The sequence below is a fragment of the Actinia tenebrosa genome, unplaced genomic scaffold (genome assembly GCF_029948245.1).
Source record: "Actinia tenebrosa isolate PJP-AT-01 unplaced genomic scaffold, QUT_ActTen_1.0 PGA_scaffold8__29_contigs__length_14323225, whole genome shotgun sequence".
NCBI classification, from domain to species: Eukaryota; Metazoa; Cnidaria; class Anthozoa; order Actiniaria; family Actiniidae; genus Actinia; species Actinia tenebrosa.
Window position 1 is genome coordinate 315,773 of NW_028292585.1, and position 15,362 is coordinate 331,134.

General features: G+C 38.5%; 3 protein-coding genes across 3 annotated transcripts; 1 reads left to right on the forward strand and 2 right to left on the reverse strand.

Annotated features, from left to right (window-relative positions):
- Nucleotides 1–80: 80 nt before the first annotated feature.
- LOC116291092 (cytochrome c oxidase assembly protein COX16 homolog, mitochondrial) lies at nt 81–2,000 on the reverse strand. The gene is made up of 4 exons (XM_031698206.2): nt 1,750–2,000; nt 1,165–1,245; nt 1,005–1,076; nt 81–850 (listed from the first exon to the last, which is right to left on the reverse strand). Exons 1-4 carry the CDS (start codon nt 1,819–1,821, stop codon nt 770–772), a joined length of 306 nt encoding a protein of 101 aa, XP_031554066.2. The 5' UTR covers nt 1,822–2,000; the 3' UTR covers nt 81–769.
- On the forward strand, nt 1,888–5,730 carry LOC116291091 (small ribosomal subunit protein uS5m). Its single transcript, XM_031698205.2, has 10 exons — nt 1,888–2,023; nt 2,462–2,530; nt 2,696–2,989; nt 3,227–3,261; nt 3,332–3,419; nt 3,497–3,543; nt 3,949–4,006; nt 4,092–4,154; nt 4,445–4,581; nt 4,755–5,730. Exons 1-10 carry the CDS (start codon nt 1,897–1,899, stop codon nt 4,968–4,970), a joined length of 1,134 nt encoding a protein of 377 aa, XP_031554065.2. The 5' UTR covers nt 1,888–1,896; the 3' UTR covers nt 4,971–5,730.
- LOC116291089 (DNA mismatch repair protein Mlh3) lies at nt 5,684–15,317 on the reverse strand. The gene is made up of 10 exons (XM_031698202.2): nt 12,575–15,317; nt 12,193–12,329; nt 11,438–11,636; nt 11,272–11,352; nt 10,603–10,880; nt 9,344–9,367; nt 8,242–8,320; nt 7,962–8,061; nt 7,499–7,559; nt 5,684–6,985 (listed from the first exon to the last, which is right to left on the reverse strand). The coding sequence occupies exons 1-10, from the start codon at nt 15,213–15,215 to the stop codon at nt 6,932–6,934; spliced, it is 3,654 nt and encodes a 1,217-aa protein (XP_031554062.2). The 5' UTR covers nt 15,216–15,317; the 3' UTR covers nt 5,684–6,931.
- Between the last annotated feature and the right edge of the window lie 45 nt (nt 15,318–15,362).

Below are 15,362 nucleotides of genomic sequence, written 5' to 3' on the forward strand. Positions count from 1 at the left end.
AGATGCAAGGCAAAAAGCACTTTTTGGTAACATAATTGATTGAAAAAAGGAATAAAGCGACACATACTACTTTACCCAAATTTCGTTCATTTATTTATTTCAACAATATTTATACAGGGATGTCTCATATGGCAGAGCTAGTTAAATAAAGAGAGCCCAAATGTGGAAAAATACATAATTTTATATAATTTTACAACACGAGTAGTTACTGGCTTTCAAAAATTCATTTACAATCACAGTAACTACTGGGTTACAACGTCCCTTTTACAACACCAGTAGTTACTGGCTTACAAAAATTCATTTAGAATCACAGTAACTACTTGGTTACGACAAAGCTTTTACAACACCAGTAGTTACTGGCTTACAAAAATTCATTTACAATCACAGTAACTACTATTAATATTGCACCTATCAATATTGAAGTGGTTTGAGTTATAAAATCCCATTAGTCTCTTACTGTTAATGGTATATGTAGCTGATGCACCATGCTTAGCTAGGCCAGGTGTAATGTCGTAGTGAGATTACCAGGGTGGAGAGGCAAGCACACAAGTTTTCAGCAAGAAAATTTCCACCAAATTAACAGGTAGCTCAACAAAATAGGAAAAGGGGAAAATTTATGATTTTTAGTCAAACTTTGTTTGGATGGGAGGAGAGGGGGGGGGGGGGGGGGGGAGATCAAATCCCTTTCTACACCCCTGGCCAGGTATTGCCTCTAGAACATCACGTTTACAGACTCTGCAAGAGAGAGTGTAAAAGGGTATGATGATATTCATTTCTTTGGTGGCTCTTCCCAAGGTCTGGGTCCTCTTTTGTTTTCCCAGGTGTCAATGTCAACTTTAGAATGAATTTCCTGTAAAAGACAATTTTTGAAGAGCAATTATTACCTTTTGGATAAGCAATTTATTGAAGCACTAGGTATGGAAATATTTGATTATACTTCATTTGTTGAAAATGTATCGTATGAAAGAGAAGAGGGTGTATTTTGTGGAACTATATCTACTTACATCATATGCATCTTCTAATGTTATGTTTTTTTCTCTTTGTGGTAAAACATTTAAGGCTTCTTCTCTAGTCAGCTGTTAAAAATAACATAAAATAATAAATTAGACAACAATGTGGTTAGGATTTTTTTGTTGTTGTTTAAATTGATTAGTGTATACTTACCTTTTGATACTTGGAGTCTCTTCTTTTTATTTTGATATCTGTGAACTCTTTTAATCCAAATGATCCAGCAATCATGAGAAACTGAAGGGAGCGAAAATGGAAGAGAAAAATTATTGATATAATCTAATCATCATCACCTCTCACAACCATTGCATCACCATCACATTATCATCATCATATGCATCACCACTCATCATCATTAGAATTAATTACCACTGGCATCACCATTATTACATTCATCATTATCATCACCACTTGACATTATCATCATCATCATGTGTCATCATCATCAGCAGCAGCATGCATGTATCATCCTCATCATGTATTGTAGCAACTTTTCTTATCACAACCTATTGTTTTCTTGTGTATTGTATTATTCCTCGACTTCCTGTTCTATTTCTGCATTCGATCGCTTTTTATTCGTTTTTCTCTGGACCAAAATATACGAACCACAATAACATTATCCTCCCGGGGAAGCAACTACTGTATTTAAATCAATGCTTATCAAGCAAAAACCTGGGTAGTGGAGCACAGATGTCACATCACTATTCTATCACTATTCTATTCTACACATCATCTACTTACCACCATAGGTACTCCAAACTGTAGAAATCTCTTCTGCGTCCGACTCAATGTTGAGAAAATTCTGGACGCCATTTTGTTTGCTCTGTAACCAGGCCGTTCGACTGCTGGTCTGTAGTTCGAAGATCGCGGGCTCGAGTGGAAAACAAAATGGCGGCCGCCTTGGTGAGATTCACGTGTGCTTCAAGTACGAGGAAGATCTTGACTTGTTGGGCATCTTTAAGGACAGTTCAAAGCATTGGAGTTGCTCAGTGTCGGGGACTGCTTTCATTCACAGGTAAGAAGATGGACAATTTTTGTGTACGAGATATTTTGATAGAGATCCATCACAGCTGATGTTTGAAGTCGTCGTGTTGTAGCTTTGCCTCGCTCCTGTACATACTAAGGCTGCATTCGTTATGTATGGCGGGGGGGGGATTTTGTGCTTTTCCTCTCGTTCTCTGAAAAAATATGTGATCTACTCTAAACTCACAAATAATTTTCAGACCAACTCCATATTTCACACCTCCCCCCTCCCCCCGACATACACAATAAATGAAGCCTAATATAAATATGTATTGATGCACACTAACCTTTGTTCTAATCAAAGACAAAGTGTCCAGCATTGGCACATCAAGATCCAAACATATCCTTAGATATAAAGTATCCTAAGCTCATTAGATAAATATTAATACATTTGTAATGATAGTGAGATTATTGCTGTTTTTTATTACAGGTCAAAAGTCCTTGCCATCGCTGACTGCTCTACAGACAGTACAATACAGATATTATTCCAGTACAGATAGTAAGTTCTATGTCATGCAAACTTATTTTTATGATTATGTTTCCATGACAACTCCAGAGTTAATGAGGCTTTAAAAACATTGAATCATAATATTTTTTTCTTTATTGCCTTATAATGAAACTCAGTTCATATAATATATAGAAGTACCTCCTTTTAATCTTGTAGATGAATATGAGAAGCTTTGGGCAGCAGCAACAGGAGGAAGAGGTACTGGACGTGGGAGGAAAAAGAAAGTACAGAAGGGGGTTGATCCAGAGAAACTGAAGTATGGTCGAGGGGAATCAAAGTGGGAAGGCTTTAATGCCCCCATCGTGATAGAAGGAGACCAGATCCCTAAAGAAGAGGAGAAAGATTGGGAAGAAGGTGATGGAAGAAGACGAACGTCATGGTTCTCCAGGGGATGGAGTGGAAGGACATGGCCAGGAAGGAAAGTAGGACACCCAGAAAAACCAGACAGAGGTAATAGCACAATAGAACATCAATAGCTGAGTAATAATGGGTCATTGGTAGTAGGGGTTTAATATGTTAATATTAGGGTGTTTGCAGTCATTTGTGTCAGGTGTCAGAGGGACATTGGTGTTGGTACATGTAGATTGTAGATCTATGTTGTTAATGACTTTTGCAGGTATTGTTACTAAGTTGTCAGCCACTAAAGCCACAAATATTTTAACTACTATTCTTTTTTATGATTCTTAGAGGTGTTGAAGGATTTTGACTCAGTAGTACTTGAGGTAAGGCATTAGTTTTGAAATCTTCCTACCAAAAAATATATTTTTCAACAAGTTTTCTTTCTCTTAACAGCTCGTCAGAGTGAGTAACGTGACAGCTAAAGGCAAAAAGAGATCTCAACGAGCTCTTGTTGTTGTCGGCAACAGAAATGGTGCAGCTGGTAAGAAGCTAAGTAATTAAATAACTTTTTGACCCATCTTAAGGAAGTAGACTTTTGAATTCTTGATCTTCTCATAGGTTTTGGTGTTGGCAAAGGACAAACTCCCATGAGTGCTATTCGCAAGGTAAAATACCTCAGTCTGTATAAATATTATCTAGAAGATATAACTTTACAAGGGTTTCAAATTTCCATGCCCAAATTTAAAAACTTTTTCTGAATGAAAACCAAAGATTATGAAAAGTCTGAATTAAAAGTTTTTGAGGGAATCAAAGGTGGTGTAGTGGTAGTGCATTAATGTTTCTCACCTTTAGGGTCTTTTATTCGTTCCTGGACTTGGCATTACATGTGAGTAGAGCTTGTTAGCTCTCTTCCTTTATTAGAGGGGATTCTCAGATTACTCTACAAAACTTACCAAACTATATTTCAATTAGATCAGTGAGTTAGCCATGGCTGACTTTTATTTAGTCCAAAGGTTGTTTCAGGGCATTGATAAAATTTGTTCAAAGATATTTTTGCTTCCATTTCACAGGCAAGAAACAAAGCTGCCAATTACCTTTACTATGTTGAACGCTGTGATAATCACACAAGTAAGCAGGGCTGGAGACGTGATATTTGATAGTGAATTTTAAACTCGTCATGTACGACAAAATTAAGCCTTTCTTTTTTCCCCAGTTTTCCATGATCTTGAAACCAAATATAAGAAGACCAGAGTGATTTTTCAGAGGAAACCAGAAGGTGAATAGAATAGGAAACTAAAGTAGTATTGTTTTCAAACATTCTTCTTCACCTTTAATGTTTTCCCACTGACAGCAAATCATTCCCTTGGGTATGAGATTCTACTTTTAAGTCTCATCCATGTTGAAGTATCATCCAAAATTGCTGGTGAACAAAAGAAATAATACTATAGGGAAAGAAATGTGGTCTGAAATGGGTAAACACTAGACATAACCTAAAAAAATCTCTTCAAATAAACCTTAGATATATAGGTATATAAAAATAATAACTGACATTTTTGCCCTTTGTAGGATATGGGTTGAGATGTCACCGAGCTATCAAAGAAATTGCAGAACTGCTTGGAATTGAGGACTTGCGCTGTAAAGTGATTGGTCCAACAACACCCCTAAGTTTGGTGCGAGCTGTTTTCCAGGGTCTAACAAGCCAGGTAACAAACAAAGACAGACAGACGGACATTGGCTTGGGACTGGCTTAGGAGGCATTTGGCCAGACGGATGCCAAATTTGGCTGGAAATTGTCAATTGAATTGCCATTATTTTTAACTCTGAACTTTGATTAACCTGATAACCCAAATATAAACCAACTTCTATTGGTTTTTAGGAAACCCATCAAGAGTTAGCAGACAGGACAGGCCTAAATGTTGTGGAGTTCAGAAAAGAGCTGGGCATGAGACCAATAGTCGTGGCCACACCCAGTCCTCAGGCAGCCAAGAAGTCTCTCAAGAAAAGAGTAGAAAATGACGATTATGACTTCCATGAAATATTTGACCCTCATAAAGGATTGCACCAACCTAAAAAGAAAGCTGATTTACTATAAATAGAACCCTTGCATCTGATCAGCTACACTGCCTGAATGTTTGTCCAAGAAGCACTCATTACCTGGACATAAACAAATTTAGACGTGGGACAAACATAACATCATGAAAGAAAGAACCATTTTTGCCAGGACGACAGACTTTTGTCCAGGTAGCATTCATTTATGCCCTTTAGGATCATTGTTACTTGGACATACTATTGTGAGAGAAAGAACCATGTTTGCCAGGACGACAGACTTTTGTCCAGGTAGCATTCATTTATGCCCTTTAGGATCATTGTTACTTGGACATACTATTGTGAGAGAAAGAACCATGTTTGCCAGGACAACAGACTTTTGTCCAGGTAGCATGCATTTATGCCCTTTAGGATTATTGTTACCTGGACATACCATCATGAGAGAAAGAACCATGTTTGCCAGGACAACAGACTTTTGTCCAGGTAGCATGCATTTATGCCCTTTAGGATCATTGTTGCCTGGGCATACCAATGTGAAATACAGGCCCATAGTTCCCAGTCTTCTACTACAAATACAAATACTAGGAAGAATGAACCTCACTGGCTTGCAATACAGAAGAGCAACAAAGAATGTGCGCACTTGACTATAGGTGTGTGTCAACATTGATAAAATAAAACATTGCTAGTAAAATATTTCAGGAGCTCAGAAAGTCAACATAAAAATATGAATATTGTAAATATGAAATTGTTACTTTACAATGAAGTCAAAGTAATTGTTTTAATAAATGCTTATGGTTTCACATCAATATTTTTTATCACAATATTATTATCAACCTTTGTCTATTCTCTTTTACATATAAAACAAATTTTATAGTTTTTATTTATGTGTTAAAAATATTTTCTTTTTCTTTTATATGCCGTCTGGAAGTTGTTAAAAATCTGATAATTAAGTTCCTTGGTGTGGCTCTTGGAATGAAAGTGTACATACTAGATGTTATAGGGTTTGATAGTTTTGGACTGGGCATTGGTTGAATGATCTTAGATCACAAAAAAAATTCAAAGTTTTCAGCTTTTGAAAGACTGTTAATATTCTTAATGTATAGCAAAAACATGTCCAACTTCTAAAATTTGATTTATACTTCCAGATTCTGAATTCTGAGAGATTTTTTATTTTGGAAAATCTAGAATTGTGTAGATTGGAATGGACTGGACGTCGGTTCACGGGATGGTGCGGATCGCATAACGTTTTACATCGAATTCGCAGTTTTTAACCCATAACTTTTATTCTAAAAATATTAACTAGTACTCTTATGCCTAAATGTTGCAAAAAATCAAGACTTTTTTTTTCATGATTAGAGAACCTACCATAACCCGTACTGGCTAAGGTTTTTGAGGGATGATTGTGTCAAAGGAATATTGCTAAATGATATCGAAAGTTGTGCTTAATTCGTTTGAAACTTGACTTACGTATCTGTATTGGATTTACCATTGGCAAGTATTAAATCAATTGGCCGACGTCAACACTGAAATCACATCCTGTGCTTTATGATAAAACATATTAAATTTACATATCAATTTTATGATTTTCATTTATGAAATTTAAGAAAATATGCATTTTGTTCTTTCATGCGATTCGTAACTTAAAAACGATTTAAAAATTCTTAAAATTCTTAGACCTAAAAAATTTGGATGGATCCTGGGATACACCCTTTTTAGCTTGGGCGTAATGCTTTCCCATGTCAAACCACGTTATTCTTTTGAGAATAAGATTCTTTGTGTGAGTTGTTTCCATATTCATGTGTGTCTCATTTCAGACCACGTGTCCTTCTTGTGAGGATAATATAATTTGTTTCAGTTGTATCCATATTCATGTGTCTTCTCATGCACAACCGTTAAAGGAAAGGAATGACACTTAATTGAGGGAATGACACGTGGTCTAAAATGTGAAAACACTACGCCCAAGGCAATGAGGACTATAAACGAGGCGTAATTCCTTACACGTGCCTACTAGATGTTGATCGCGTTTGACAGTTTCCTCAGCTTAGGGCGTTCACCATCAGCCTGCAATACAACAGACTTCTGGTCAGTTAATTATTCCAAACTCTGAATCAGTTTGTGATTAATATTTTCCCAATTTAGACAACGTGTCATTCCCTTAAAGTATCACCTCGTTTATAGGTACCGCGGAGAAGATATAGTCACATACATTTGACTGAAGCTAAGGGGAATGATTGTAGTCTAAAGAGGAAAACCATTGACGCTCAATTGACTTGAATAATTCACGAATGAACGCACACATCCGTCTAGACATTACTTCTATTAAAGAGAGATGAGCTTTGTGTACGATAAGAACCACCCTACCTCGATATTAAGAGTCTTAGCCCACGTGGCGCGCAGTTGACGTCTTACTGACTTGATCTATTCATCAATGAACGCACACACACCAGTCTAGACATTATTTCTAACAGAGATGAGCTTTGTATACGATAACCACCATCACACCTTGATATTAAGAGTATCAGCCCACGTGGCGCGCCTGTTGACGTTATCAAAGACAAATCTATAATGGATTACCTCAAACTGAAGTACTTTTCTTCTGAGCAGCTGTAGATCCACCAAGGGAACAATAGATGGTCTGGAAGTGAAGGCGTGGGATGACAGCGTTAGTCTACATGTTTATGATCATGAAAGGTCTCTCTTGCTAATAGCATAAAAATGCATTATAATGTTCTAATTTGGGGGAATGGGGTCTGCCGCACAATGGAGATAAAAGAAAGAAAAAATGAGAAAGGAATGGGAAGAAAAAGGAAAGAACTGAAGAAGAAATGAGTGAGGAAGAAAACAGAAGAAATAAAAATAAAGAACAGGAAAAAGAAGGAATGAAGAGACAAAGAGAAGAGAAGCATCTTTTCACAAGACTCCAAAGAATGAACTTTTAGTTTTAAGCAAACGATGCATTCTGATTTTGATCTGGTCTATGAACCCATCAGTCCCTGTACCAAACTTCTTTCTATATCACGGAATCAGTGATAAATACCTTCCATGCGCACATTGAAAAGGCAGGTCACACGCTGATAAATCCTGAATTAGGTGCTTGCATTCCTCCACGGTAAGTTGCTCCCCAAACTTGACTGCACCTGTAGAAATAAGCCACCATATACCAATCCTTATAACTATGTTTAATAGAAATAGGAACTTCAAGTTGTCCCACACACTTTCTAATAATAAGATTAACAGTGGATTCCACAGAGTGGCTCTTCTTCCACTGGATTCCAATTGGAATTTAGAAGTTGATTTTTACACGAGGTATTTCTCACCATGACAAGCCTGTGAACTAAGCACACGTAAGATTGTCTTTGGTATTGGTGGTGCGACTCCACTAGTCTGTCTCATGTGCTGAAAAACATATACAAAGGGAAGAAATGAATGAATACTAGTTATTGCTTTATGTCGCCAAAAATGAGTTGTGCACTCGTCGAGATAATATAACGTTTTTTTTAAATAAAGAAAAGAATAAATTAAGGAAATAGAGAGGAAAAGAAGGAAAGCAAACAACCAAACATACAAAAACAAAAAAATAGAAAACAGGTTTTAGGGTAAATCGCTTTTATGAATAAGTTTTGAGATAATGCAGTCGCTCAAATTATTTACTTCAGTAATCTTCGAGGGCGGAAAAAGTTGGAATAATATTCTTGAAGCTGTAGTTACTTTTTTATTAGGAACAAAAATGAGTTTCTAACAGATCTTTGTGATGCTTTACATTCTGTGATAGACTAGACCACGGCCTATCATTGGATTTGGAAATCCTCGAAGTGTCAGACGAGATGTCCTCAAGTACCAGTCAGACGATCAAGATGAAGATCTACGCATTGGAACTGCTAAAACCTCTCGAAGTCTGGGTATTAATCAAATTTATGAAGATTTATAATCCCGATGTCGGCTACATAAATCGCAATAGCATGTTGAGCTGCGGTGGTGATAAGCAATAACAAATTTTTAAGCGCGCCTCAAAAAGGAAACGAAAAAAAAAGAGACGTAGATAACTTCGTGTGGCGCGATTAATCTCGCGGGAAGAAAGACAGCAAGGCCTTCGAGATTTTCTATTTCCGACCAAAAGGATTCGTTTGACCTCATGACGTCAGTAACATCACCACACCCCAAAGAACGCGACCCTTTTATCGCTGGATTCAAGGGTTATACTTAGAGAAGTAAAAATATTCTAAAATAACGACCATCTGGTGATGTGTGTAGACAAATAGACTACTCGTCAAGGGAGAAAAGAGAGATCATGTCGAATGGAGTGATAATGTGGCTCGTCAAGTTCTTAAATTCATTTTATTAAAATCAATCATATTTTTTAAATGAGAGTGGGCAGCAACAGAGGCGAGGAGAGGATAGCTTTCAAAGGAGTTGACTCACCTCGACATGGCTTTGAATGAGCTCCTACAAGATACAAAATGCCTCGTGTCATACAATATTTGACATGTTAAAAATATTAGTTATTTTTAGCGTCCCATAGAATGTTTGATGTTAACGAGACGTGTGATTAAACAGGAGGGTAAAGTATATATTTTTTGATATATTCTAACCCCACTTCACTTTGAATCAAGAAATCACAAGCTCCCAGGGGGGGGGAGGGGGGGCAGGTTTTTATTTTTCACTGATCAATTTTCCCAGGCTTCATGACCCCTCAAACTTGCAGTGACGTCATTTCTACATCACTAATTTCAGATCAACTGGGTTTAGTAATAACCACATATGTCTTTGGTATAGCATAATGTTTAAAAGGCAGTACGGAGTTATTAGTGGGTCGATGAATATTTCGTTTTAAGGGAGCATTATCACTCTTTGTCTAGAGCAAAAACATTTCCAACCTCTAAAGTGTGATCTATGAGTTCTGAATTCTGGATTCTGAGAGAGTTGTTACTTTGGATTGATGGATTGGAATGGACTGGACTGGAATTCGGTTGATTGAATCTTGAATCACGAAAAAAAAATGTCTTCTAATTTCTAGCTTTTAAAAGATTAAAGATAATCTCAATGCATAGTAAAAACATGTCCAGCCTCAAAAAATCGATTTATGCTGCTAGATTCCGAGATTTTTTATTTTGGAAAATCAGGAACCGGCCATGGTGGGACTGGACTGGACTACGGATTACTGGATCGTGGATCGAAAAATTCCTTTTAACGTTAAATTTCTAGCTCTTATCCTATGATTCTTATTTTAACGACCTTAATTAGTTTATTAATTAGACCTTAATTTCATGCTGAAATATTGCAAAAAATCAAGATTTTTAACCATAAAAGCGGTGTCATTCACCGTTCTCTCCGCCATCTTGAAAGGTAACCGTGACTCTGTATCGAAGTGAGGACGGCAGTGACCTGTGAATAATTGTTCGAGGTGATAAGAAAGGTCTCAATCATTGCAAGGTAACCGCCATCCTCACTTCGATGCGCAGTCACGGTTACCTTCCAAGATTGCGCGGGGAAGGGTAAAGGGGACTATTGGAAAACATGCTGTACGCGTACCCATACCGGTCCTAGGTATTTCAATGATGATTGTTTCGAAGGACGTGATTGTCGTTCAAGAAAATTTCAAAGGACAAAGAAAAAATTTAGGTATTCAAAAGTTACAAATTGAGGCAAGGAAAAAAAGAACACCGCTAGACAAGTTTTACCTTTACAATGCTGACAGCCACCGAGGGTCTTCTTCGTCGGGTCTCGGAAACCTCTCGGTCCACGAAGGGGCTGGGCAGTTCGTGAACGATCACGCGCGACTCGTCCGAATCCATATCGGAACCAATCACAAAGCGTACGCCAACACGCGCTAATTCGCTTCGAAAACGCTTGAGTAGGAGGAGTTCTTGGGAGGTGAATTCGAGTTCCACTGGAGGAGAGACGGTGGATGCTTTAAGACGAGGTTGATTGATTTGGTTTGCCTCGCTCACACAGAGATCTGGATAATACGAGCATATTTGTTGTTACATTCAATGTGGGAAAGTCATGAAGTAAAACTTAATTCATAAAACAAAGACACATAGTTATAGGTGTCCTTGGAGTAAATACCAGAGGTCCAAGGGGAAAATGAGGAAGAAAAAACTCCCTATTCTTAGAACCTATCCCTCATCATACTCTAACTCTAACCCTTGTATTAGTGCGGAGTATATACCAGAGGGCCAAGAGTCCAAGAGGGAAACGAGGAAGAAAGGGAGAAATCCTGTGCATGTCCTTCATCATTCCCTCTTGATCTCCAGTCCCCGATCAGGAACACAGGTAATCCAATGCAAAGATATGCACAAGATACTAAAATATAGCTAACACTCAACGTTATACACCAAGGTACTCACCATCGATCAGTTTTTCTAATCGAATTCTTTCGTGCACTGCATGCTGGTCCAACAACACAATTAAATAATCGCCCTCCTCCTCTGGAAATGTCAAAGAAAACGTTTATCTTTACAAAGACAGTTAATGTAACACATCAAAGAAAGTGTGAGAGATATTCAAACTTACCATTTTTAGTGTCGGCATCCTTATCACTCTCATCTTGAGGCGGACGTAGTACGCGACATACGATAAATTTGTCGTCCACTTGTCGTATGACCTGTAAGTCTTTGACCATGGCCTTTGTGAATCGATATGGATGAATAGATCTGTATGCACGCACTTCGTTCCCCGTACCCTTTGTAGGCTTGGACAGGCTTGTTATGTCCTGAAAAGAAATCATCAAAACGATAAATACACATCAATCGTTCAGGTATAGAACTGTTTAGCAAATGTCGTACAGTGGGACCATCTTCTTATTCATTCAAATCATGGGTGACGTACGTAGCGCTAGTGCACTCTTCTCTCACTTCTGGAGTCTCGAGTTAAATTCCTTGGCTCCGCATCACATTTAAGCAGAGTTTGTTGGGTCTCTCCCCTGACCTGAGGGCTTTTCTCCAGGTTCTCCGGTTTTTCTCTCCCCGCAAAGCCTAACAAGCAAACTTTCAATCCCATCTGTAAGTTAGCCGTGCCCTGACTTTGATCAGCCCAGAGGTTGTTTTAGGGTAACGATAAAATGCGAAGTTCCTGCCGCCAAATTCCCAGTTGCGTCCCTCTCTCCTCCAAGAAATCCCCACTGAACACCTCAATAATTAAACTAAAATAATTATTTGGATGCAGAGATTGGGTCAGTTTGTTGGCACTAATAAACGCAAACATCCCAAAAGGTCATGTGATCATTTAGTCCATGTTCTCTGATTGGCTCTAATGATATTGAACCTTACCATTCCAGGCAATGAACTAAACACAGGGTTGTCCCACTCATCGAACATCAGAGAAACAATACCCTCACTACCCCTCACAGGCTTTTCTGTCTTCGACTTCTCATCGAGGTCGGGGATTGACGATGAAGGGACAGAATCTGTATAAGATTAAAAATCCATTTAGAGATATTTCAAATATTTCTTTCCCTCCATTCCTTTTCTCTTAGATCGCTCCATTCATTTTTTGCCACCTTCATCTTTACTTCTCCTCCTCCCATTCAATCCATTCTTTAAATCAATCAATCTCAATCATTCATTCAATCTCATTCACTTTTTCCGTTTTCTCTTCCATCTTTCTTCTCATCCAATCTTTCATTCATTGTCTTTTCCTTTTCTTTCTTACCTTTTATTTCACATTCCTTTTGATTGCTTCCTGTCGTCCTCATTCTGTTCTTACGAGGCAGCCATGGGGTACAGTCAAACGAGACATGCTGGGCGCAACTCAAAGGACCCCTACTCCTTGTCTCCAACCTACCCTCCAGACTACACTCCTCCTCCTCCTTCTTGTGTTCATCACTATTATTAAGTCCTTCGGGACAATCATATGAGGTATTTCCTGTTCTCAGATTAATATATAACTTCCTCTGTAGGTTTACATCATAGGTACACTGCCAGTTTTCAAGTGGGTCATCATTATTTTCATGTCCAAAAGAAATCTTTTCACCCTGTTTATATAGCTCGTTTTCATTTCCATTGGGATCCTTCGGTGCCTTAGAAGTACCAGCTTCACGACCAATACCACGAGGTGCCACACCCACTTCACAAGTGGATTCCTCTTCATCCTGTATCTTGTCTACAATTATATTGACAGTCCTGACACTTGTATTCTTGTCATCTGGAGCACTAGTTTCATTTTCTTTTGTATAGGTTCCCTGTGGAATTATATTCTCACTAAAACACGACGTATTGTCTGCTTTGTTTGCTTCGGATGATTCTCTTTCAGTGTAGTTATCACGATCTAATAAGTCTATTAAATCTAATGGTGCTTCTTTAACTCCTTGCTGTTGCAAATTACTCTTAGACGGCGTAGAGGCAAACTTTTCTCTTAACGATTCCATACCATCCAATCCACTAACTTGCTCATTCGTCCCATTGTCATTACGATTGTCTTGGGAAAAGCTTCCATAAAAATTCGCGATATCTTGAGTCAAAATATTAGGTGGCAAGTTATTAAAGCTGTTAGTTGTGTTACCTTGGAATGTCGTATTTTCAATATTACTGATTCTACTCACTTTCTTAGATCTATCGAGTGCGAAACGATTCAATAAAGTACAACTATTAGTATTTATCCCTTTCGAGCGGGCGTCGGTGTGGAATCTCTTTCTAGCTCCTCTAGGTTGAAGGATTATTGGATTCGGAGAATTAAAACAGCTTTTGGAATGAGTTCTGGTATTAGATGTGTCAGACGTCCTCAAAAATAGCTGTGCTCTATTGCGCAGTGGATTCTCAATTTCCTGCTCATTTGCCACTCCGAGAGTGGATATTTTAATTCCAGATTCTGAACAACATTCTTTCGCTTGCTCGACACTTTTCTCGTAGGCTATTCGTATATCTAAAACCTTTTTAGGACGAGTATTAGGCAAACCTTTAACATTATGAGATGAATTATTTAAATCCTTCGAGCATTTCTCTGCAGTATCTGTAAGTTTCATTTCACGTCCACCTTCCTGGTTGTGAAGATTGTCGCCGCTTCTGTTCTCTGCGCTACAAAGCTGAGTTGATTTTCTATGCACAACTGAAGATTGTAAGCTCTTTCTGATATTACTAGGGCTGATACATTGAGTGTGTTTGTTACTATCCGTCGCAGTTGTTTGGTATTCATAGACACTCAGATCAACTTGGCTGTCACTAGAATCCTCTGCCTGGCTGCCATTCTCATTCTCAACTACATCTTCAGTTTGTTCCCCTGGAAGTATTAAATTTTCCCTCTCGAGGAATGACTCAATATAGCCCTGCACACAAGATAAAATTCCATCCCAGTCTTGGAATTCCACCAGCGTCTTGGCTGGCTCTAATGTAATGTCATAATCCGTCAAGGGGCAGCTGATATTCATGATGAATATGGGATACTTTTCGGAGCCTTGCCTTGGAGGGGACCTGTGTTGCCCTAACCTCACATCTCCATCGTTACAAGGCAGTGCCAGTCTCTTCAACAACAAAGACCTGGCTAAGAGTCGATTAACAAGTTTATGAATCTTAGTTTTTAATAGTAAACGACTATTAACGTACACAAACTGGAGATTTTTATTGTGATGCGTCTCTAATCCAACGTAGCCGGAGATCCTAAAGCTTCTTTCTTGAAAGCGAATTTCTCGCAAGCTCTTGGCTTTCAAGTTGCCAAACAACTGAGAAAATGTGGAAACCGTAGATTGACTTTTGTGAGTTTGAAGGCATTTTTGACCAGAAGCATCATTATAGAGAGAAAATGAAACACTTGGGTTGATGAGGGCAATGCTGGTTAGTCTCTGGCGCATTCTCTCTAAGTCAAACACATCGGAGACAAGCTTTCGTCTAACAGGAAGAGAAGAAAACAAGTCGTATGCGCTGACAGTTGTCCCAACATTTGAGCGAGGGAGGCACGATTCCGTCACCTTTAGTGCTTTGCCATTTCGGAAAATCTTACAATACGTTTTGAAGGACGATTTATGTCGTGTAACGACTTCCAAGATCCCAGCGATGTCGCAAATACTGGCCAATGCTTCTCCTCGAAAGCCATAAGACTTCAGCTCGCTCAAATCCTCCAGAGAATGACATTTACTGGTTGCGTATCTCTCTCCTAGAAGTTCGAGGTCATCTTTAGATATTCCGCAGCCATTATCAATGACTTGGAGACGAAATGAAGGAATATCGACGCGAACAGAGACACAAGTTGAACCTGCATCTAAACTGTTCACCACCAACTCATCCAGACATTGTGTCAGGTTTGACACGGCAATACCTGACCTGAGAAGAGAACGCACATCTGCGTCTAAAGAACGGATCATAATGACCCCACAGACCCATCTAAATGCTTGGAAACTTTAGTTGTTTGGAGAAAATTGCATTTTTTCTGAAGCTGACGAGTGGACAAGTATTTTGAAAATCGCCCGCCATTTTGTTTTGATTCCCATAATGCATCGCTGGACTAGACA

Bases quoted from the DNA above. Each gene is read 5' to 3' on its own strand.
- LOC116291089 (XM_031698202.2), bottom strand. From the start codon at position 15,215: ATGATCCGTTCTTTAGACGCAGATGTGCGTTCTCTTCTCAGGTCAGGT. The intron at 12,330-12,574 runs GTAAGAAAGAAA...AATCTTATACAG, and splicing joins AAAGGAATGTGAAATAAAAG to ATTCTGTCCCTTCATCGTCA. The intron at 7,560-7,961 runs GTATTTATCACT...CTTCACTTCCAG, and splicing joins TTTCAATGTGCGCATGGAAG to ACCATCTATTGTTCCCTTGG.
- LOC116291091 (XM_031698205.2), top strand. From the start codon at position 1,897: ATGGCGGCCGCCTTGGTGAGATTCACGTGTGCTTCAAGTACGAGGAAG. The intron at 2,531-2,695 runs GTAAGTTCTATG...TTAATCTTGTAG, and splicing joins ATATTATTCCAGTACAGATA to ATGAATATGAGAAGCTTTGG. The intron at 3,544-3,948 runs GTAAAATACCTC...TCCATTTCACAG, and splicing joins CCATGAGTGCTATTCGCAAG to GCAAGAAACAAAGCTGCCAA.
- LOC116291092 (XM_031698206.2), bottom strand. From the start codon at position 1,821: ATGGCGTCCAGAATTTTCTCAACATTGAGTCGGACGCAGAAGAGATTT. The intron at 1,246-1,749 runs GTAAGTAGATGA...CGCTCCCTTCAG, and splicing joins AGTTTGGAGTACCTATGGTG to TTTCTCATGATTGCTGGATC. The intron at 1,077-1,164 runs GTAAGTATACAC...TATTTTTAACAG, and splicing joins GAGACTCCAAGTATCAAAAG to CTGACTAGAGAAGAAGCCTT.